This window comes from Neodiprion lecontei, chromosome 6 (assembly GCF_021901455.1).
Source record: "Neodiprion lecontei isolate iyNeoLeco1 chromosome 6, iyNeoLeco1.1, whole genome shotgun sequence".
In the NCBI taxonomy this organism is placed as follows: Eukaryota; Metazoa; Arthropoda; class Insecta; order Hymenoptera; family Diprionidae; genus Neodiprion; species Neodiprion lecontei.
In genome coordinates, this window is record NC_060265.1 from 5,850,115 (window position 1) to 5,869,640 (window position 19,526).

At 36.7% G+C, this 19,526-nt stretch overlaps 5 protein-coding genes across 7 annotated transcripts; 3 read left to right on the forward strand and 2 right to left on the reverse strand.

Annotated features, from left to right (window-relative positions):
* Positions 1 to 2,419: 2,419 nt before the first annotated feature.
* LOC107221150 (regulator of telomere elongation helicase 1 homolog) lies at positions 2,420 to 7,123 on the forward strand. Of its 2 annotated transcripts, XM_015660048.2 has the most exons (12): positions 2,422 to 2,684; positions 2,762 to 3,185; positions 3,307 to 3,562; positions 3,692 to 3,952; positions 4,066 to 4,379; positions 4,466 to 4,672; positions 4,760 to 4,922; positions 5,044 to 5,301; positions 5,375 to 5,614; positions 5,712 to 6,224; positions 6,395 to 6,539; positions 6,632 to 7,123. In XM_015660048.2, the coding sequence occupies exons 1-12, from the start codon at positions 2,552 to 2,554 to the stop codon at positions 6,709 to 6,711; spliced, it is 2,994 nt and encodes a 997-aa protein (XP_015515534.2). In that variant the 5' UTR covers positions 2,422 to 2,551; the 3' UTR covers positions 6,712 to 7,123. The 2 variants fall into 2 exon arrangements, with proteins under 2 accessions (XP_046599406.1, XP_015515534.2); XM_046743450.1 differs by lacking the exon at positions 6,395 to 6,539 and having other exon boundaries at positions 2,420 to 2,684.
* LOC107221140 (T-complex protein 11-like protein 1) lies at positions 5,768 to 11,513 on the reverse strand. 2 transcript variants are annotated; one of them, XM_015660036.2, is made up of 10 exons: positions 10,391 to 10,519; positions 10,061 to 10,180; positions 9,781 to 9,894; positions 9,392 to 9,686; positions 8,778 to 9,296; positions 8,503 to 8,687; positions 8,201 to 8,367; positions 6,831 to 8,092; positions 6,262 to 6,319; positions 5,768 to 5,817 (listed from the first exon to the last, which is right to left on the reverse strand). In XM_015660036.2, exons 1-8 carry the CDS (start codon positions 10,399 to 10,401, stop codon positions 7,866 to 7,868), a joined length of 1,638 nt encoding a protein of 545 aa, XP_015515522.2. In that variant the 5' UTR covers positions 10,402 to 10,519; the 3' UTR covers positions 5,768 to 5,817; positions 6,262 to 6,319; positions 6,831 to 7,865. The 2 variants fall into 2 exon arrangements, with proteins under 2 accessions (XP_015515522.2, XP_046599411.1); XM_046743455.1 differs by lacking the exons at positions 10,061 to 10,180; positions 10,391 to 10,519 and adding an exon at positions 11,375 to 11,513.
* Positions 11,507 to 12,545, forward strand: LOC107221093. Its single transcript, XM_015659971.2, has 4 exons — positions 11,507 to 11,619; positions 11,747 to 11,899; positions 11,978 to 12,192; positions 12,279 to 12,545. Exons 1-4 carry the CDS (start codon positions 11,616 to 11,618, stop codon positions 12,327 to 12,329), a joined length of 423 nt encoding a protein of 140 aa, XP_015515457.2. The 5' UTR covers positions 11,507 to 11,615; the 3' UTR covers positions 12,330 to 12,545.
* A 104-nt stretch (positions 12,546 to 12,649) lies between these two features.
* Positions 12,650 to 19,461, forward strand: LOC107221135 (apoptosis-inducing factor 1, mitochondrial). Its single transcript, XM_015660031.2, has 12 exons — positions 12,650 to 12,813; positions 13,191 to 13,498; positions 13,589 to 13,643; positions 13,854 to 14,002; positions 14,063 to 14,193; positions 14,283 to 14,458; positions 14,543 to 14,734; positions 14,909 to 15,105; positions 15,197 to 15,449; positions 15,591 to 15,775; positions 15,893 to 16,165; positions 16,256 to 19,461. Exons 1-12 carry the CDS (start codon positions 12,723 to 12,725, stop codon positions 16,325 to 16,327), a joined length of 2,082 nt encoding a protein of 693 aa, XP_015515517.2. The 5' UTR covers positions 12,650 to 12,722; the 3' UTR covers positions 16,328 to 19,461.
* Positions 16,740 to 19,284, reverse strand: LOC107221134 (protein broad-minded-like). The gene is made up of 7 exons (XM_015660030.2): positions 18,960 to 19,284; positions 18,688 to 18,884; positions 18,257 to 18,607; positions 17,866 to 18,182; positions 17,388 to 17,565; positions 17,088 to 17,303; positions 16,740 to 16,999 (listed from the first exon to the last, which is right to left on the reverse strand). The coding sequence occupies exons 1-7, from the start codon at positions 19,282 to 19,284 to the stop codon at positions 16,883 to 16,885; spliced, it is 1,701 nt and encodes a 566-aa protein (XP_015515516.2). The 3' UTR covers positions 16,740 to 16,882.
* Positions 19,462 to 19,526: the final 65 nt, after the last annotated feature.

Sequence of the window (19,526 nt, forward strand, 5' to 3'; positions counted from 1 at the left end):
TGCCGAGCGCGGAAAGTATTATCAATTGCATCACAAAGTAAACCATGATCTGGGTTATATTACCTGTTGCTTTTCTGCAATAAATTCGTCTGTTCAGATACTACACAAAGTTTTCCGAAGTTTATTGACAGGGTTTTTCAGTCCAGATAACCACTATGCCAATTTTTTTCTGTAATCAGGTAAGATAACACAGGTGAGGTTAGTAATGTGATTTTAAAATCGATGTGAGCAGCATTCGAAATTTCCTGCATAGTTATTCAAAAACATAATATGAGAAATAAAAATCAATTAACGATTTGCATTGATCGTGTTTCTAATTCACGATCGCTTCGTAATTAGTAAATTGTGTAATTTTGTTTGAATTCAGTGTAATTTTGAAACAAGACCTAATTAAGCTACCGAGAAGGTCATGGCATTCGAATTTTTGAAATAAATAACGCTGTAATGTATCAACTTTTGTTACAATTCGTTACGACATAAAGGATTACCATATCAAGCCCTAAAATGAAATTCGGATGAAGATGAAATCGTTGATACGCAATTCTATAAATATTCACAGTGTACCGCAAACAAACCGAGATTCGTTGTTGTTTTCGAACGTTACGCTGCACAATTCGCCGTGATCCGTATATACTATAGCAACGCAGTTAGATGTAAACAACCCACTCATAACACGACCCAGACTCTTCCATTGTTCGTCCAAGTCCGATAAGTTTCTTTATATACATTAGGAACGACGCGAAAATGATGCACACCGTGATCAATTGCCTACAATTGTATTTCACAAATGTGTATACAAGGTGACCCTGGGATATCACCCCACAGGATATCAATGTATTCCTCGTAAAAATCAGCGATTGACCCGATTTTGATTTCTTATAAAAAAGAGCCAGTGGATCGTCATTTGACCTTCATGCGCTCGGCAGCTGTTCTAAGCCAGTAGGCAGTAGTAAGGCAGTAATTCGCAAGCGACAATTTTGCAATCAAAAGTAAAAATTGTTTTAGTTACAAATTATCTCGAGGAAGACATTGGTAGCTTCTGCGTAGCCTATGAGGCAATAGTATTGAGTCACCTTGTATATCCACGAGCGAGAGCGAGAGAGAGAGAGAGAGAGAGAGAGAGAGAGAGAGAGAGAGAGAGACGCGAGCCGTGATTCGAAATCCCAGACGCGAATTCGAACCAAGACCATGTTTCGCAGGGTATATTTTACCAGAACATAAGGTCCTCTTCAACGGAAAATTATCAGAATATTGTCTTGTCACAAAATACTTGTCACTGTTTTCAAAAATTGCCCAAGAGCAATTTCAATCTGTCAATAATGAATCTAGAAAGCCTTAGAAAGTCACATGTATTATCAGCGAATCGGCACCTTAATAACACTGAATTTCATTCTCGGCACTCTCACTTTTTGTGCTATTGCTGCCTGCGAAAACCGACTGATTGAAAAAATTTGCTGACAATGTAACTGCGCATTTACCGAAAATCAGCCAACAAAGAATAAGAATAAACCGACACCTGATGACGAGACGAGAATCGAAATTACTATAAGCTAAGGTTTCACAAATCGATGAAAACTCGAGACACGAAACTCACCTTCGGTCGTTTTTTCTCTGGGCTACAACACGCTGCCGTTCGTGTATTATTCACAGCTGAGTTAGATGGGAAGACTGATCGAATAACGAGACACAACCTGTACAACGCGATCAGAGTTCTGAACTGATCGTGCGTATGTACGTAATTTCTCTCCGGCTGCTCTGAAGCGACTGGAAGCGATTGATGCTACGCAGCGCCCAAAAGCAAGGCTCGACCGGTTAGAATCACTACGCGAGCGGTGCGCAACGCGGTTCTTCTTTCAATTGCGTATTTACTCAAATCCGTTGGAATTATGGTTGAAGTATTGGCGACGAGTGGTACGAAATCGAAACAGCAACACCACGGCATGCAACATGCGGGGAAAAAAATGGAAACGAATATCAAAATTCGACTCACACGTACCGCATTGCGACCTTCGAATGCAGCGGGATCGTTGCCAGAACTATATACGTAACCGGGATCCTTGGCAAATTGAAATATTACGACTGTCTCTGGCAACCACCTTATTTCGAATAGGAATTTATTTATCCATATCCATATTGCACATTTTTTTATTTCAAAAGCAGTAAACACATAATGCAATTATTTCTGTCGCACGAAAATTCAGTCTTTGGTTTCTTGGTCTTTGGCAACTCATCATCAAGATGGCTACTCGATCGGTTGTCAAATGTTTATCGTGACGTCACAGAGCCCGCCAAAATATCGTAGTGAACATCGTCCTAATGAAATCGAGATCGTCGAATCGAACCATTGAATGTATCGAAAGTTAGTGTTTTTTTTTGCTAAAAAAACTTATGGCAGCGACATCTGTCATCAAGTTTTAAAAGCGTATTCTTAGGTGTTTTTCGCGCGGAAACGTCAAAGATATGCATGTAACTGTGCCATGTGACTTGTTGCACAAAATTAGGCCCTCGAAATTGGTCATAGGATACACTTACTTGTACGAAACAGAAAAAAATGCCGGACATTAATTTGAATGGTATCATCGTTACTTTCCCTTTTGAACCGTATGACGTGCAAAAAAGATACATGGAGAAAGTAATCGAATGTTTACAGAATGCGAAACATGGAGTGCTGGAGTCTCCAACAGGTATGATGGATTTGGTCAGCTTTTTTATAGTTATTATCATAAACTATCTTTTAATAAAATACTGAGAATGTTTTCAGGAACTGGAAAAACTTTGTGCCTCTTATGCTCTTCACTAAGTTGGCTCTTAGTCAAAAAGGCGCAGCTTCAATCTGAGGCTCTAATGGGACCAATTGAGAAGCCAGCTTTCGGAGGTGAATTTTTTGAAGGGCTGACAAAAACCCTAGAGAAAGCAGCTGGGAAGTTAGATCAGTCGACAAACTTCAGCTGGGGAATGCCAAAAATAATTTATGCCTCAAGAACGCATTCGCAGTTATCGCAGGCTATGCAAGAACTCAAAAAAACTTCTTACAAACACGTTAAAGTTGCTGTAATAGGCTCAAGGGATCAGCTTTGCATTCATCCCGAAGTTTCCAAAGAAACTAACAGTGCAACGAAAATTCACATGTGTCAGTCAAAAGTCAAGTCTCGAACTTGTCACTATTACAATAATGTCGATGCTAGGTAAATGTCCATGAAACTAGTCGATAGTTTTTATGCGGATACATCAGACCAGGAAATATTTATACATTTTAATATTACTTCTAATATACTAGCTTTATTTTTTCTGTGTCTCACTATCCAGGAAATTGGATCCTATTTTTGGCCAAGAAATTCTTGATATCGAAGATTTGGTAAAAACTGGACAGAAGTTGAGATGTTGCCCATATTTTTTATCCAAAGAACTAAAGCAGTCGGCAGATATCACTTTCATGCCCTACAATTACATTCTGGATCCAAAAACAAGGAAAGCGCAAGGCCTTGAGTTACAGAACAATATTCTTCTCTTGGATGAAGCTCACAATGTTGAAAAGACTTGCGAAGAATCTGCTTCCCTGCAAGTAAAGGATTGAAATACCTAATCATTTTCAGATACATATCAATATGTCTGCAAAAAAATTTCACCGCTGACATCGAACCTGACTTTTTGTTCTATTTTGATTTTAACCAGTGAAATATTTTACATATAGATAAGCAGTACAGATATAGCTATTTGTATAGATGAGATCACCACAGTGATGAAAGATGTGGCGGATGAGGCATCTTCAAGTGAACCTGCTTTCGATACTGCTAGTGGATCTCAGAAAGACTTTACTCCAGAAGATCTGTGTATTTTAAAGGCAATGTTTTTGGAGTTCGAAAAGGCAATCGATAGTATAGAAATTAAAAAGAAAGACGAGGGTGAGACTTTTCCTGGGGGATACATTTTTGAGCTCCTTGAAAAAGCTGAGGTGTGTATATAGAAGGATCATAATCAATTCAAGAAAAAGATTTCCGCTTCACTGTCTCACTTTTTACTCTTACAATTTTTCCACATTCTGGATTTATTTTCATTTCATTACAGTTGACCCAGGGCAAAGAGACTTTGGTAATTGATAAACTGGATAAAATTGTACTTTATTTATCAACAACCAGCACCTCTCCATTTTCAAGAAAAGGAAATGGCTTACAAAAATTCAATGACTTGCTGCGAGTAGTTTTTAGTGGTGGCCAGGCATCGCCGCTCTACAGAGATCGAGTTAAACGATGTTACAAGGTGCATGTTATGCCAGAGGAAGTAAAGAAAGGTCGAAAAAACGATGGTTGGGATGCCTTAAAAACAACCTCAAAAACTGAGGGGAAAATCATTAGCTACTGGTGTTTCAGTCCTGGTTTTGGGTAAACAAAACTAAATATATTCAATATAAATCGATTATCACCGTTAAACATTCAAGCTGTTATACTTATTATCTTACCAAATACAGGATGCAACAAATAGTAGAACAAGGAATACGTTCTATTGTTTTAACAAGTGGCACCCTGTCCCCATTAAAACCGCTCATCTCCGAACTGGCCATACCCATTGGCGTGCAGCTTGAAAATCCCCATATAGTCACTGGTCGTCAAGTATGTGTCGGCGTGTTGAGTAACGGCCCTGATGGACACCCTTTGAATTCATCATTCAATACACGGTACTTGTTTCCATTTTTTTCTGCTTGTAGAAATAATGAAGCCATAACAAAATCGATCTAAGAATCACCATTGGATTAAATTTTCAGCAATGATCCAAAATACATTGCATCTCTTGGACGTACCATCTACAACTTCAGCTGCTTAATACCGCACGGTATGCTGGTCTTCTTTCCATCGTACCCGATTTTAAAGAAGTGCCAAGAGGAATGGCAAAATTCTGGCTTATGGACAAAGATATGTGAACGAAAGGTGAGATGAAATTTCTGAAATATAACTCATAGCAATCATAAAGTGAAATAAATATAAATATATAACATTACACGTAATGTGTACGTAACTATAGCACAACAAATATTTATTGTTCTTTCAGCCAATTTATGTTGAAGGTCAATTGAAACATGTTTTTATAAATACTATGAACGAGTATTATGAAAAAATTCAAGACCCATCATGCAAAGGTGCCATTTTTATGGCTGTTTGCAGGGGTAAAGTCAGTGAAGGCTTAGACTTTGCAGATATGAATGGTCGAGCTGTTTTAGTAACAGGCCTCCCGTTTCCACCATTGAAAGATCCACGAGTTATTCTGAAGCAAAAATACTTGGAAGAAAGTAGAAGCAGAGATAAAGAGGTAGAATGACTCTGAAATAGTATTGCACTTAAATAAAACTTAGCTCAAGTCATTATAATGTCTTAATTTCTAGTCACTAACAGGACAACAATGGTACCAGCTCGAAGCATCTCGAGCAGTAAATCAAGCTATTGGCCGAGTCATACGGCATAAAAATGATTATGGTGCGATAATCCTCTGTGACTGTCGGTTTGAAAACCCTGGATTCAGAAAACAGTTGTCAGCTTGGTTGCAGCCTCACATCAAAAAGTTCACCAACTTTGGAATGATCACGAAAGACTTGAGAGAATTCTTCAGAGCAGCAGAGCGTGATGTATTTATCTGTAGATTATAAAATGGACAACATTGTATCATTTAAAATCCCTATTATTTATTTGCATACGTACTTATTTCATTTACACTGCTTACAGCTACCACAGCCAAATATGAAGGAAGCAGCTACTATGAGTAGCCTGGATTTTTTTCCACGAACTAGTGATGGTGCGTTTGGTGAAACTCACTCTCGAATTGCAAATCCTGGTATAAAACAAGAAAGAAGTGTTCCATCTGTGGTTATTGACGATTTTAGTATCGATAAATACACGGAAACTAAACCAACGAAGTGGCCGATCACTGAAGGAAACGAAAAAGACATTTTTAAACTGCTAGAAACAAAATCAAAGCCTGTAATAGATTTCAGCAATTGCAAATTAAAAACGGATTGGACTAGATGTGAGCTGACAAAGGATGTTGAACAGCCAATTGCAAAAAAGAGAAAAATTCATGTTGTAGGAGTAAAACTTGATGCATTACCCCAGCCGTCAACGTCTGTTGAGTCGCCTTCAGCAAACATTGAGGTGCAGACGCATACAAAAAATGGTACTGCATTAAAAAAAGCAGCATCCAGTGAAAAAAAAGAAATTGGCACGGTATACTTGAAAGAAGTGCGTAAAAATAATTAAACGAATTATTAATACTTACATTCTTAAAGTTGATGTTATCAATTCAAGATTTGCGGCAGCAAATTGCTTGCAAGTACCTGTAGTCCAATGGGTACTATTTTATTCCTTTTTCTATTTTGTGGTACAATATCAAATCTAACATTTGTTTGTAGGTCAAACGATCCCTGACGAAAGAGAACTATAAGATATTTTCAGTAATGATTCAAAATTATACAAAAAATGCTGATTACGACCAGCTCTTGAAAACATTGGAATTTCTTTTCCCAAAGACGAATAATCTACGGCACTTATTTAAGGGTAAACATTATTTACTTTAGTCATTTGTACTCAGTCGATATTTCTTTCTCAATCATAGAATTGCGAAACAATTAATTTTATTTTTATTTCAGGTTTCAGGAGTTTTTTAAAGAAACAACATAATAGTGACTTCGATAGTCATATTAGGCTTCTGGAGAGGTTAGAATTATAAACCAAATTAATCCGTGATTCCTAATGAATATCTATTTATATGTGATTTGTAAGTAATTGCTATGTAATTTATGTATTAAGTGTTACGTGCAATCATGCAAACTAACTCAATAAATTCACCATTTATTTTTACAAATCCGGCTATCATTAATTAATGAATCATCAATTGTTCTTTATGAATATTTATTATTTTTATTCATTCATAGGTACAAAAATTGTGAATTACTTCATAATTCATGATTATTCAAAGTGCTACTTTCGAGTGTTTGTTCCACAACTGTTCCTGTCCGTAATACAATATAATCATATATTCTAATTTTACGCTTTCAGTTATGAACGTACACACAAATATTGTGTAAGAATCTATCAATTGTCGGCTAGCACTTGTTATGCAATTCACAATTTAGACGATGGGCAGACTAAAAAAATGCCTGCATACAATGTGTAGGCTAGTATCCATCTGTTCTATTTTAGGAACTACAGCTTACATTAATTAATTTGAAATTCTGTATATTTTCTAATACTTTTCACGTAAACGTATTTCTGTATCTTGTAAATTTTTTAAATCAGTACCGCAAATGGTTCAGATATATATTTAAAGATATAATTCCAGTAAAGTGTATATATAATTATATATATATATATACATATATATATTAATGCGTGCGTATTATTAACAGTTAGTAAATGAATTCATTAAAATTTACAATCACCGTGCTCTTTCGTTCTTTCCACCCCTATATGTTGCAAAATTCGAAATTTATCCAAAATTTTTACGACTAACAAGTACTATTTAAAATGAACTCAATATTCCAAGAGTTTCGCTTGCATAAAATTGATTATTAGTGTAAATATCCATTTCAAATGATAAGGCACGTCAAATTTGCTTTTGCTGTTTTCCATTCCTCTTTCTAGTATTTTCTTGGATTACAGTTCACGCGTTTACAGTTTTCATCGAAAATATATCTACGTGTTTTTTGGGGTACTACTGTCAGTGAAAATGTTACACGAACGTTAATTCGGATGTAGTGTTCCCAGCATTCTACAGCCAAATATTTTCGAAATCAGCCGCCTTCTGTTCAAATTCTAGTAACATACGTCTCAACATATGTGTGAACGAATTCCTAAGTTAAAGCTACACATGCTTCTCTGAATCTACTCAGTATTCATGGGAGTCGCAGCATTTTCGCCAGTAATTGCCGTGGTCACGATATCAAGATAATATTCGCCAAATACACTGCGATTATGGGATACAATGATCAAAAACTGCGCTGCAATACCAGCTAGTTCTTCCTGAAGAGACGATAGCCCTGGAGGTATCTGCTGCGGACCTGCCGTTTGTGATTGTATGATTTTTTGTAGAAATTGTCGGATTCTTATGTCTGAAAAGAGAATTTCATTTGATTAAATCGAAAATACTCAAAGATAATAGAATATTATTATTCGAGCATGTCGCAATATTGAATCTACGATAAATTGAAGATACTTACTGACAAGATTTCGAATCTTGTGATCAGGCTTGGCAATTTCTAATATCTGAGCACTGAGAAGAGACTCCAGCTCTGGAGACAATTCTGAAGCACCAATTTCCTTCAGTGTTTCCTTGACATCGGCTGTAACTTGCAGTACAATGTTGACCATCACAGTTGCCAGCTCCCTGAAATAAAAAAATGTTGAGAAACTAAATCAGACAAAGTTAACGCTTCAAAATTTGATTATCATGAAAGCTTGTAAAATTTTCTAGCAATTCTAAAATCATAAGGGATTAATCGCAAATAGTGTTTGAACCTACTCGTTGGAATGAACGGATTCCAAAAGCACGGCGAGATGCTGTTTCATGCTATTCTTAAAACTCGTAACCCCTTGAAGGGGGGCACCAATAGTGTTGTTAGTTACCAGCAACACTGATCCTGCTATGCATAATCTACAGGTTCGATCGCGTAATTCTACCAATCGCCCTTGGTCCATCATCAGCGTCTATGATAGGAATAAGAAACAGTATAGTACATGTAGAATGTTACTAAATTCATCTTGCACAGTTATATAATGAACAATAAGCTTAAGTACCTCTGCATCTGGATTGAATTTCCATTCTAAGAGGTCTAAGTACGCCTCAGTTAGTAAGCTGTGTGTAATTTGACGAACTGCATTGATATCCGTGGAAGATGTGGTCAATTTTTCCATATCCAAATTTCGGAGCAGCCATTTTCTCGTTAACTGGAGACCATCTTCATTGACCTTCAAAAACTCAGCAAATTTCTTTTTTTCATATTCAACACTAGATGCAACAATCTCAGGTCTTATCAAAGTTATCGTGAAGTTTGCCATGTCAAGCTTCATCAACTGCAAAGTTTCCAAAATTCCCCTAAATGTCTCAATAACATCGGTCGATGTTGCTAGCTCTGCAATCTTTTCATCCCTGACTGGTGCGCACAATTTTGCCATAATGGAGATAATAAAGTTAGCGTAATGATGGAAATCTAAAATTCCCTGCTCTGCCTGCTGTTTAATTAAATCAATGTCCAGGACCTCGTTAATGTTTTCTCGTATCTTCGTATGCCGAGGCAATAGGAGTTCTTCTAAAGCCTGAGGAGGTAAATCAGGGCCTTTTAATATTAACACACTTATGCAAATTCTATTCAGACCTATTTGAAAGCTGATAACTGGGAAATTTGAATTACCGTTTTTATTTCACCAAGAAGAGTTAATGCTTGATTAAAATTTGGTGGATCCTCGGCCAACTCTTGGGCTAACAGCTGCCAGAATATATTATGCATTGTTTCTTTAACTTTTTTTTGAAAGCTGTCACTTGGTGGATCCAGCGTTTCCAATTTGAAATTTTTATCAAGAGCGATTTCGTGCGCTAGGGCCATATTGGTCATACCATTTGCTGCCTTCATTATTTCTTCAAAGGACACAAATTTCGGAGGAGATGCCCCGGTTAGGCCTCCAAGCATAAAGTTTTGTACCTGCGATCTATTTTGAAGAAAAAATTTTTGAGTTTTCTTTTCAAATGATTTGTTTAAAAACTTGTGCACTAGGCACTAGAATTTTAAATTGATAAACTCACTGTTGCGTGTTCTTGTTTTCAGCTGATCTTTGATTGTCCACACGAGTTTCTACTGGCGCGCTAGCCTGGTTATTATTACATTTTTGCTCCTCTTCATTTTTCATTTTATCACCTCTGTAACAGAAAGTCTGAGATTTATTAAAGTTCAGAATTAAGTTTAGACACACAACAGTTCAAGGGTTTTTAATATATATTAATTGCATGAATTTTTTGATTTCTATTAAAATTTGCACCAATTAAGTGTCGAAGATATATCGCAGTAATTGCTTTAAGTACTGACCGCCAAAGAAAAGCAGGGATTAAACTAAAGAATATCCTCGAGCCTGGCAATTTGCGATTGAACAAGAGACAACAGATCGTAATTCCCCATACCACACCAGCACTGCGTAAAACTTTATACCTGCAGTACAAATAGGGCAATAAATTACAATCTTACCGAAAGGCAATCTAGAATTAATCAAATTCAAATGAGTCACAGTCAAATCTATGTTAAATATTCCATTAAAACGGACAATCTTTACTCTAATGTTAGGACTAGTAAAGAATTTTCAATTGCGATAGACTTAATAAATCTGGGGTCTGAGGATAAATTTTTCACTTATTGACACACCTGTCTAACATTGTTCTATCAAACTTTAAAATTCAAATTGAAAGACAAAACACTTGGAAATTAGAAGCAACGCGGTTTGAAGTAAAATTCGACCACTAGCTGAATGCTCTAACAGCTGTAGCCAAAGAGGTCAGACGCTATCTATAAAAAGAACTTCATTTGGTGCAAGACAGTATGGAAACACACAGCCACTTTCCAGAGTGTTTATTTTGTTCCTTGTGATCGCTAATTCCTATTTCCAATTTGTCGGTCAGACATTAAAACTGTTTGCATAAATTTATTTAATTTATTCACTAACTTAAGTGTGTATAAATAATGGTAACACAATGATGATTTACTCTGAATTAAACGAATAGGGAGAGAAAAGATTTTCCTTAAATAAGATATGGAAATTGTTATTTATTTTTCAATACAATGAATATTAACATGCAATCACTTAATCAATAATCAATGTAGAATTGACGACTTTTTTCTTTTTTCTTTGTAACACGGACAACAGAAGTTTAGCAGGCAAAGATAACACTTTGTAAACCCATGTATATAACAAGTATGAGGATGTATTGATCTGTTTGTAAACACGAAAAGTAAATCTTGAGGTTACATTTTTAATAACATTCATGATAAGATGTAGTTTTAACTGGGATCAAAAAGCACGAAAAAAAGTGTAAATTTTAGATAAGTACCGAAATAATGATGCGTCATTGAAATTATTCTAGAAAATTCCATCACAATTTAATGCAGTACCTATATCACTACTAACTGCGTATCGGCAGGTGAATGACACATCGTTCAAATGATTCATTCACCTTGAAAGGATTCAACGAAAAAAAAGTAAAAATTATAGTAACATCGGCATTGTACCTTTACTGCAGATTGTTCGAAAAATATTTGAAATAGTGGTGCAGTCTATATGGGTATAAAACACTTTTAATTTACTGGAATTCAGAAACAAACACCAATTACAAGTTAAAAATGGTTAATTACGTCCGGAACAGCTGTGATACTGTTTACAACTTTGAAGCTTGCTACGAGTGCTGCGGGCTCGTGTGACTGCTGTGAAGTGCAGCGAAGGCGACTGGAGTCTGATGGAGAAAAGTGAAGTTGGCCAATATTTATTGACAGCACCAGCCTGCAGCAGCCGACAAGCAGACGACACCCACCTGCGCAACTCCTTTGTCTTTCACTCGTGGCAACTCGTTGATTTTCATTTTTATATTCTCCCAAAATGGGTACGAGAACGTCTGGCAGCTTGGACCGTTGTAGTTTTCCTTGAATTTATTTTTCCTCTTCCTTGGGAAGTCGACCCTCAATCTCCATAAAGTCTGTTCCTATATAATACGAGATCCTCTAATATAGATCCTCGAGTTAAACGTGGTCAAGACATTAACACGTGGGCCTCAGTAAACAGTAAACGTAAAGTTGCTGCGTACATTTTACGTGTGATGTGGCGTGGCGCAACTTTTACATGCTGCAAAATTGGAATTCTTCATTCCAGAAAAATGATACTGGGTAAATCTCAGAATCGATCACTATTCTTTTATATGTAATTATATTTTTGTCAACAAAGTCACATTTTTCATATCTTAGGACAATTTCCACGGAAGTTGAGGGCAGTTAGAGTATTGCTCTCGAAAGATTGTTATGCACCAATTCAATGTCCTGAGCCGTGCGAAAATACTTGTTTAATGGACGAATTGCCAGTTCCCTGTGGATCGTGGCAACAGAAGTTTGATACGAAGATGAGGCAGTCTAATAGAGCTTTAATGATCGGAGGAGGATTTTTCATATTCACTATAATAGCTGTACGAATGTCAATGCATCCCTGAAATCTCAACCTAAATTATGCCTTTTAATCATAAAAGTGTCACTCTAATTTCTATTTTCACAGATGCACAAATTCGGATACGTTCGAGGATACAATGTTCCGCTATTTTACTGACAAAGTATTGAGAAACGATTGGAACAAGAATTGTTTCTGTAGCACTCCAATAAATAAATCTCTTGAATTAGTCGATGTTCATTACGTTATTTGTTTTCAATCGTATTCTTTACATCTTGCAGGGATAAAATGCGATATCTAATCTATAAACAATGTTAACGTCATGTCCCCCAAGTTTTTTAAATTCTAGGATTCTCTGTCCAGGTCCGCTCGGTAAGACAGAGCGCTGTCTAAATGCGGAGCGAAAAAATATATGTTTAGTTCCTAGCGTGTTGGTCACAGGTGGCGGCATCAGAGGCACAAATCGAAAATTTAACTATAACCGGGATTATCGCCATATTGCCCTTAGAGTCTAGGGCCGCGCGCCCGTAGCACCAAAAGTAATTTGTGAAAATGTTAAGATACGGGTACGCGATCAAGAATTTATCAAAAATTACAAGAAAACCATGCCTGAGCTACGAGCAGATTCCTTTAAAATATATCGGTGAGTATAAAACGAAAAAATTATTTGATTGTCAAGTTAAAGTCTATCGAATAACTTCCGAAAACCTCATGCGGCACCGTGATGTTTTTCTAGACTATTCGAAGATTTTAACACGTACATTTAGTAGTCGATGATAAGCGAGTCCTAAAGTTGTACAAATAATCAGAAAGAAAATACGAATATTTTTAACTGTCCTCCTTTCGTTCAGAAAACTAAGTATCGTGTCAGATTTTTCACTGATTTCCCTACACCTTGAACCACCCTGCGGCGATTATTTGACTTCAGTTAACCTACAATTCAAATATAATTTTCAGTAGATTTCGTGAGTAAGACATCATTTTAGTTTCTAATTTTTTTTTGCACATAAAAAATTTCAGGTATTATAAATGCCAGTCGAAACTACAGCGATGCCGGTGATAAGAAGCCGGGTAATCCTAACAGACCACCTGGCACTACATTGAAAGCGGAAGAATGCATTCCTTCAAATCAGTCGAAATCGAAGGGATCATTTTCCTCAGATCCTGTTTGTCCAATCGATCCGAATGTTGAATGCCCTTTGAGTCCCAACCGGGATTGTGGTAAAAGGCCAGAACCATTCGAGGAGGATGGCAACCGCAAGAAGCAGCAACGGGTATGGATGCAATTGCTGGCTGCTCTCTTCATCACTGGAGCCACCATGTACATGGTAACTATATTGAGAAAGAAACTTTTCACTTTAGGGAAGTAAAGTTGCAATATTTATTTGAAGAAATTACAATTCTTAATGCTTTTGCAGGTGAATCGAATGGGCTGGTTGCAAACATCTGAAACGCTTCAAATACCGAAACAAAGTAAGACTAGAGTTGTGATAACTAATATTGCACATAATATATCAAAATGAGCCAGTTTATTATCACTCAGTAAAATATGATTAGGCCTTAATGAAATGAATAAGTTTACTGAACTAGAAGGTAGAGATAAAAGTGTAGTACTTATCTGCCACTCAAATTTTATTATTGGTCTACGGAGTAGTTACTACAATTTATATTTCTTTCTCCCAGAGAAGAAGAAAAAAGCAGAGAGAAAGAAAGTTAAGATTCCAGCTGTCTCTTCAGAAATAGTAACAGAAATTCCTTACCTCTTGATCGGGGGAGGAACAGCTGCTTTCTCAGCATTCAGGTCTATAAAATCAAGAGATCCCACAGCAAAGGTAGTTGATTCTACAGATTCTCATAAGAATTGGATTATTTCACACTATTCATTACTTTAGGTTCTGGTTGTAACGGAAGAAGGGGACCTCCCCTACATGAGGCCCCCGTTGTCCAAAGAGCTTTGGTATAACAAAGACAGAGAGACTACAGAGAAATTAAAATTCAAACAATGGAACGGGTCAGACCGAAGGTAGTCACAATATTATGATCCGGTGGATAATCTGAGCTTTAATGCAGTTTTTACCATGCAATTGAATAACTCACTCGTTTTCTCCCCAGCTTGTTCTATGAGCCTCCAGAATTTTACACTCCTGTTCCAGAATTAGCACAATCACATAAAGGAGGTATCGGCGTAGCTTTAGGATGGAAAGTTAGTCAAATTGACGTCGTTAATAGGACGGCAGTACTTGAAGATGGTCACAAAATAAAATATGAAAAATGTTTATTAGCCACTGGTGTGTTTACCTTTCGAAACAAATAATGCTATATACTAAGTATTCTATCGTGATATTTAATTCAATGAAAAATGAATTCTATAGGTGCCTCGCCCAAGAACCTTCCAATATTTGAAACTGCGGATGATGCAGTTAAAAGTAAGATCGTACCATTCAGAACAATAGAAGACTTCCTCAAGCTAGAGGAGAGCATTCGTGATTCAGCAGTACAGAATATAGTTATTGTTGGTGGAGGATTCCTTGGTTCCGAAGTTGCGTGTTCTTTGGTCAGAAACTGTAAGTGTTACTCTGCACCTTCGTTGCACAACTCGGTTATCAACCATTTTTTAGTTGATTGGTGCTACAGATTATCTAATGAAAGGAAAAAAATTCAAATGGACTCAAATGTGTGTGAATAATCCTGGCAGGTATCGTGAAAATGCTCTGGTGACTGAGTTTTGAATTTTGCAGTAAATCCAGACCAAAAAACGGTTCATCAGATCTTTAAAGAAAAATACATAATGGCTCAAGTGCTGCCTGAATACTTGAGTGAATGGACTACGACCAAAGCAATGCTCGAAGGAGTGAGATGTATGCCTGAAACTGAGGTTGCAGATGTCGAAATGAAGGGTGGGCACTTGAAACTAATTTTAACAGATGGTTCCAAAGTGAGTAAATCCTTAATTTACAAAATGAAGGGCATAATGACTAAAGATTTATATTTTTGTAACTGGGAATTTCTGTGTTTGTAATTAACAGATTGACGCAGATCAAGTAATCGTAGCAGTTGGTGCGCAAGCGAATACTCAATTAGCTCAATCTTCTAATCTTGAAATTGACACAAAAGTTGGTGGTTATCTTGTTAATGCTGAATTAGAAGCAAGGAGCGATTTATGGGTCGCAGGGGATGCAGCTTGTTTCTATGACGTGAGATTGGGCAGAAGGCGAGTTGAGCATCACGATCACGCTGTTATATCTGGAAGATTAGCAGGCGAAAATATGACTGGCGCTGGTAGTTTAAGTTTTCTTTGTCCATAGATTTGATGCTTAATAACAGCAGAAATAGCGTTTACTGCAACTTATACCAATCAAATAGCAGTACTCATCGATTAACTTGTAGAGCATGAATCTATAAACTTGCGTCCTGTTTCAGGTAAACCCTACTTGCATCAGTCCATGTTCTGGTCAGATCTTGGACCTGAAATTGGTTACGAAGCAATAGGGATCGTTGACGCATCCTTACCAACAGTAGGGGTCTTTGCTAAGGCAACGGATCAAGACACCCCACTTGCTGCTGTCACTGCATCCAACGAGGGTTTGAGATCAGTTAGTGAAGAGGTGAAAATATGCAGTTTGGTTTATCTTTGGTTTATCTCGAAATATCATACATCATGTTGCATTATGATTGTAAGCAATTTTTACTGTTCTTAGTTTAATTGTATATTCTTCCCGCAGCACAATTCACAGGGTAACAAATCGGCAGCAATTATACAAGCAACACCGGTATCCCAGAAGCACGCACCTGTAGAAGGGTTGAAGTCAGCAGAGTCTATAAAGAATGTCAAAAGTGACAAAAAAGACAGTAAATCATGTGAAGACGAGGGAGGAAATAAAGTAGAGAAGCCCCGTGACGACTTTGGAAAGGGAGTTATATTCTATATACGCGATGACGTCGTAGTCGGCATTGTCTTGTGGAACATATTCAATCGCATGTCCATTGCTCGACAGGTAGGCTACTACTTTCATGGATTTCTATGCTCATTTTCCAGTGGGCATGATATATTTGGGATCTGATAAAACGAATAATTAACTCTCCAGGTTTTGGCTAGTGGAACAAGGTACGACGATCTGAACGAGGTAGCTAAACTGTTTAGCATTCACGAAGACTGATGGCACTGAAGTTGCATTTACCATCGAATCACTGTTTGTAAATATTCGTGTTACTTGCTATCTAGTTCTTGTATGTATTTTACACCCTGTACTAAGGTACGATCTCTAATGATTTGACAGATAAACTTTAGGAAACATAAAATATTGTAGATATCATTTCTCTTAGAATCAGGAAGTTAGTGTTTTATCCGAAACCCGGGTAATTGTCACATTTTCTCGCAATCGTACAAAGTCTATGTGCATTTATATTACAATAAATATATAAATATCGAACGCTAAATTATGCACATTGTTAGAAAATAAAGGACATCATTGATGGTGAATACGGATGATAGTTTTTATTCACCGTTAAGTAAATATTCTGGTTTTAATTGTTTAGTGACTCTCATCACCTGCAAAAACTATGCAGTAGTAACAGTAATCAACATACATTTTATTGTAATTTCCTGCGTACACTGTGCTTAATTAAATGATTGTCATATTAAAGTATTGTGCTTATTGCAGTACTTGTTATTACTTCTGGAAGAAGTTCGGTCTTGGTAATTAGATAGGAAATCATGTAACTAACGCTGCCTCTTGGTATGTAAGCAGGGGCAAAGTCATATTGCGATACCGTTTCGATAAAAGATCCATCAATTGTAAATGATTTCCAGATCGATAGTCAGTTAAATCCTGTAACATTGAAATCATATGTACGATAAAATTACTGTGATTTTTGAAAACTCTCGCTGCTTTAAGCTACGAGAATAATTTTACGCACCATATGTTCTGGCCACATTTTTCCAGCCGTTACATCTTCTAAAAGTTGGTTTTGACTGTAGTGTAACAACGATGTACAGTAATACAACGGATAGTCAGCTGGATACAAAATACAAATGGTTAGCAAATGTATGATTTCGCACCATGGTAGTATCCTCCAGAAACATTGAGATATGATTTCATCACAAATAATCCACCAGTCTGTACCGCAGTTGTTCTGTGAAATTTGACAGACACATATTATTTTTAAGAAAAATTCCGGGTCTGAGTTTTGAAAAATCCACTATGTTAAGACAAAAACCTTTAAAGCGTATTTGATGCTAGGCAATTCATTTGCAACGATATTTTCCAGGAGATGTGAGAATGTGGTTTGAAAGTTTACAGGTAAATTCTGTTCACGACTCACAGCTTTCCCTAGCATAGGCCAAATGTACATAATCGATGGGAATTGAACTATTTGCGTGATGAAAGTTTTACACCTTGAAAAGTATACAACTCATTAGGAAAGTGATGTAAAATTGGTTTTGATTTTTACATTAACTTTGGCAGGTCAGTGATGATCCATTAAAACTGAGCCACGTAACTTTCAAGCTACTGCAATGACGGTGAAGTTTTCAATCTGAGACCTGCCTATGATGAAATATGGTTTGCTAGAGTCACTTTTTATGGAAAGTACAAGGTCTTTAACAAATTGCGGCAATTAGTTACAGAACTTTACTTCTGAAAAGCGTGATTCGCGGCCACCTGAGGCAACAAAATTAAAAATTGCGTATGCTCACCTGTCCATATCTCCATTACAAATAATAAAAACACTTGCAATGAACCAGTCGAATCCTTCAAAATTTTTTTTCCACCCGTAATACTTAATGAATCCGTGAACCTCTTTCAAGAAAATTTTCAAGTTTGTTTTCGCAAGTGACGTAACTTTCATAAGCCGATTTTGTTCTGCGTACAGCAAAGTTAATTCAATGCCGTAAACTTCTTGGGGCATCAGTGTGTCGTGATCATTATGCACTGGCCACTCGAAATGGTTTGTCAATTCTAATTCAGGAACTGCCTTTTGCATTTGATCAAGTAGATTAATCACGACGGAATGCTAAACATATTTGAAAAAATTTAACATCAGATCTGAAAAAGAGAAACTCTTATCTGCTGAAATTTGATGCTTACTTGTATTGGTTCTTTACTAGAAATCTTATGAGCTTTCCTCGCTTGTGACACCCATCCATTATCTCTGAGTCCAGGCTTATTTTCTTGGAGAAATCTTCCTAATTCTGAATGTAAGGGTATGGTGGGGCAAAGTTTTTCCACATCAAATTTCACAGGAGGCGGTAATTTAGAAAACAATTCTGTCTGCTCTAGCACTGCTGTATCACCAATGAATTTACTTATAATGCAATAGGATTTCAAAAGTACTTTGTGGCGAAGGAAACCTGCCTCATCAATTGCATATATTATTTTAAGTTCGCCATCGCTTTCTATCTCGATGATACACGTTTCTTGAAGATTGAGGAGTAGTTCCTTTACAAACAACAAAAGTTCACATTGATTTGTTGCATAAATCAAGCTGTAGATACTTTGAATTCTTTTATAATTCGTACCTGATAATTCAGTACGTGCTTCAAAAAAATATTTGCATCCAAGCTATCGAGGAAAACGTTCAGCGCCATAAGCGCAAGGCAGTGATATGGTGAATTAGAGTTTACAGAATGTTGTAATAATTCCCATAAATTACTGGGGTGACTGTCTTCGCTAGATGAAATTTCTTGACTTGTATCATCCAATAGAGCGATGAAGCCTGTAAAAAATTATTGAAAAATAGGTTTCTGCATAATTTGAATATTAATATAACGTAAGAGCTGATTAAACGTACACAAGCTGTTCAACGACAATAGTCTTAGGATGTGTAAAAACTCTTTTACAACACAATCTTCCCAAGGATCATGAAAATTGTGAGGATCTTCTAACTTTGTGCAAATATCAGTTAATACTTTTGATAAGAAGTGAGGGGCTAGGTCTCTCAAGATCGTAAAACCCACTGGCTCCAAAGCCGCAGTGGACAAAACAGCAACAACGTTATTACAGCTCCAAGACGACTTGAGTGGCTCTATTGAGCCTCGCAACAGTTCTTCAAAAACTGACTCCTCACGAGTCAATAACTGTAAAGCGAGAGGTAGAGAAACCACTTTAAGCAGCATAGTCTTAATTGCTCTGTAAAAGAAAAATGAAATGAAGGAAACATTATCTAAAATTAAGAGCAAATGATATTTTCCTACCTATCGAGAGATTGCTTTTTCATTTCATTTTCCATCGAGTACTTATCCATTTTGTTGTACAGATGGGCGATTGCTGAATAAAATTCATCTTGTAAAATATATTTTACCACGTGACATACATCATAACACTCAAATAATCTTCCTATGAATTTAAGCAAATCAAT

Excerpts from the sequence above, each read along its gene's own strand:
- LOC107221093 (XM_015659971.2), top strand. Across the intron at positions 11,900-11,977 it reads TTCCAGAAAAATGATACTGG|GACAATTTCCACGGAAGTTG; the intron begins GTAAATCTCAGA and ends TTCATATCTTAG. Across the intron at positions 12,193-12,278 it reads TCATATTCACTATAATAGCT|ATGCACAAATTCGGATACGT; the intron begins GTACGAATGTCA and ends CTATTTTCACAG.
- LOC107221150 (XM_015660048.2), top strand. The coding sequence starts at position 2,552 with ATGCCGGACATTAATTTGAATGGTATCATCGTTACTTTCCCTTTTGAA. Across the intron at positions 2,685-2,761 it reads AGTGCTGGAGTCTCCAACAG|GAACTGGAAAAACTTTGTGC; the intron begins GTATGATGGATT and ends GAATGTTTTCAG. Across the intron at positions 5,302-5,374 it reads GTAGAAGCAGAGATAAAGAG|TCACTAACAGGACAACAATG; the intron begins GTAGAATGACTC and ends CTTAATTTCTAG.
- LOC107221134 (XM_015660030.2), bottom strand. The coding sequence starts at position 19,284 with ATGCTGCTTAAAGTGGTTTCTCTACCTCTCGCTTTACAGTTATTGACT. Across the intron at positions 18,608-18,687 it reads AGCACGTACTGAATTATCAG|GAACTACTCCTCAATCTTCA; the intron begins GTACGAATTATA and ends TTGTTTGTAAAG. Across the intron at positions 17,566-17,865 it reads TGTAATGGAGATATGGACAG|GTGTAAAACTTTCATCACGC; the intron begins GTGAGCATACGC and ends ATACTTTTCAAG.
- LOC107221135 (XM_015660031.2), top strand. The coding sequence starts at position 12,723 with ATGTTAAGATACGGGTACGCGATCAAGAATTTATCAAAAATTACAAGA. Across the intron at positions 14,459-14,542 it reads AAAATGTTTATTAGCCACTG|GTGCCTCGCCCAAGAACCTT; the intron begins GTGTGTTTACCT and ends TGAATTCTATAG. Across the intron at positions 14,735-14,908 it reads GTGTTCTTTGGTCAGAAACT|TAAATCCAGACCAAAAAACG; the intron begins GTAAGTGTTACT and ends TGAATTTTGCAG.
- LOC107221140 (XM_015660036.2), bottom strand. Across the intron at positions 9,297-9,391 it reads TTCTTGGTGAAATAAAAACG|GCTTTAGAAGAACTCCTATT; the intron begins GTAATTCAAATT and ends TTACCTCCTCAG. Across the intron at positions 8,688-8,777 it reads AATTCAATCCAGATGCAGAG|ACGCTGATGATGGACCAAGG; the intron begins GTACTTAAGCTT and ends TTCCTATCATAG.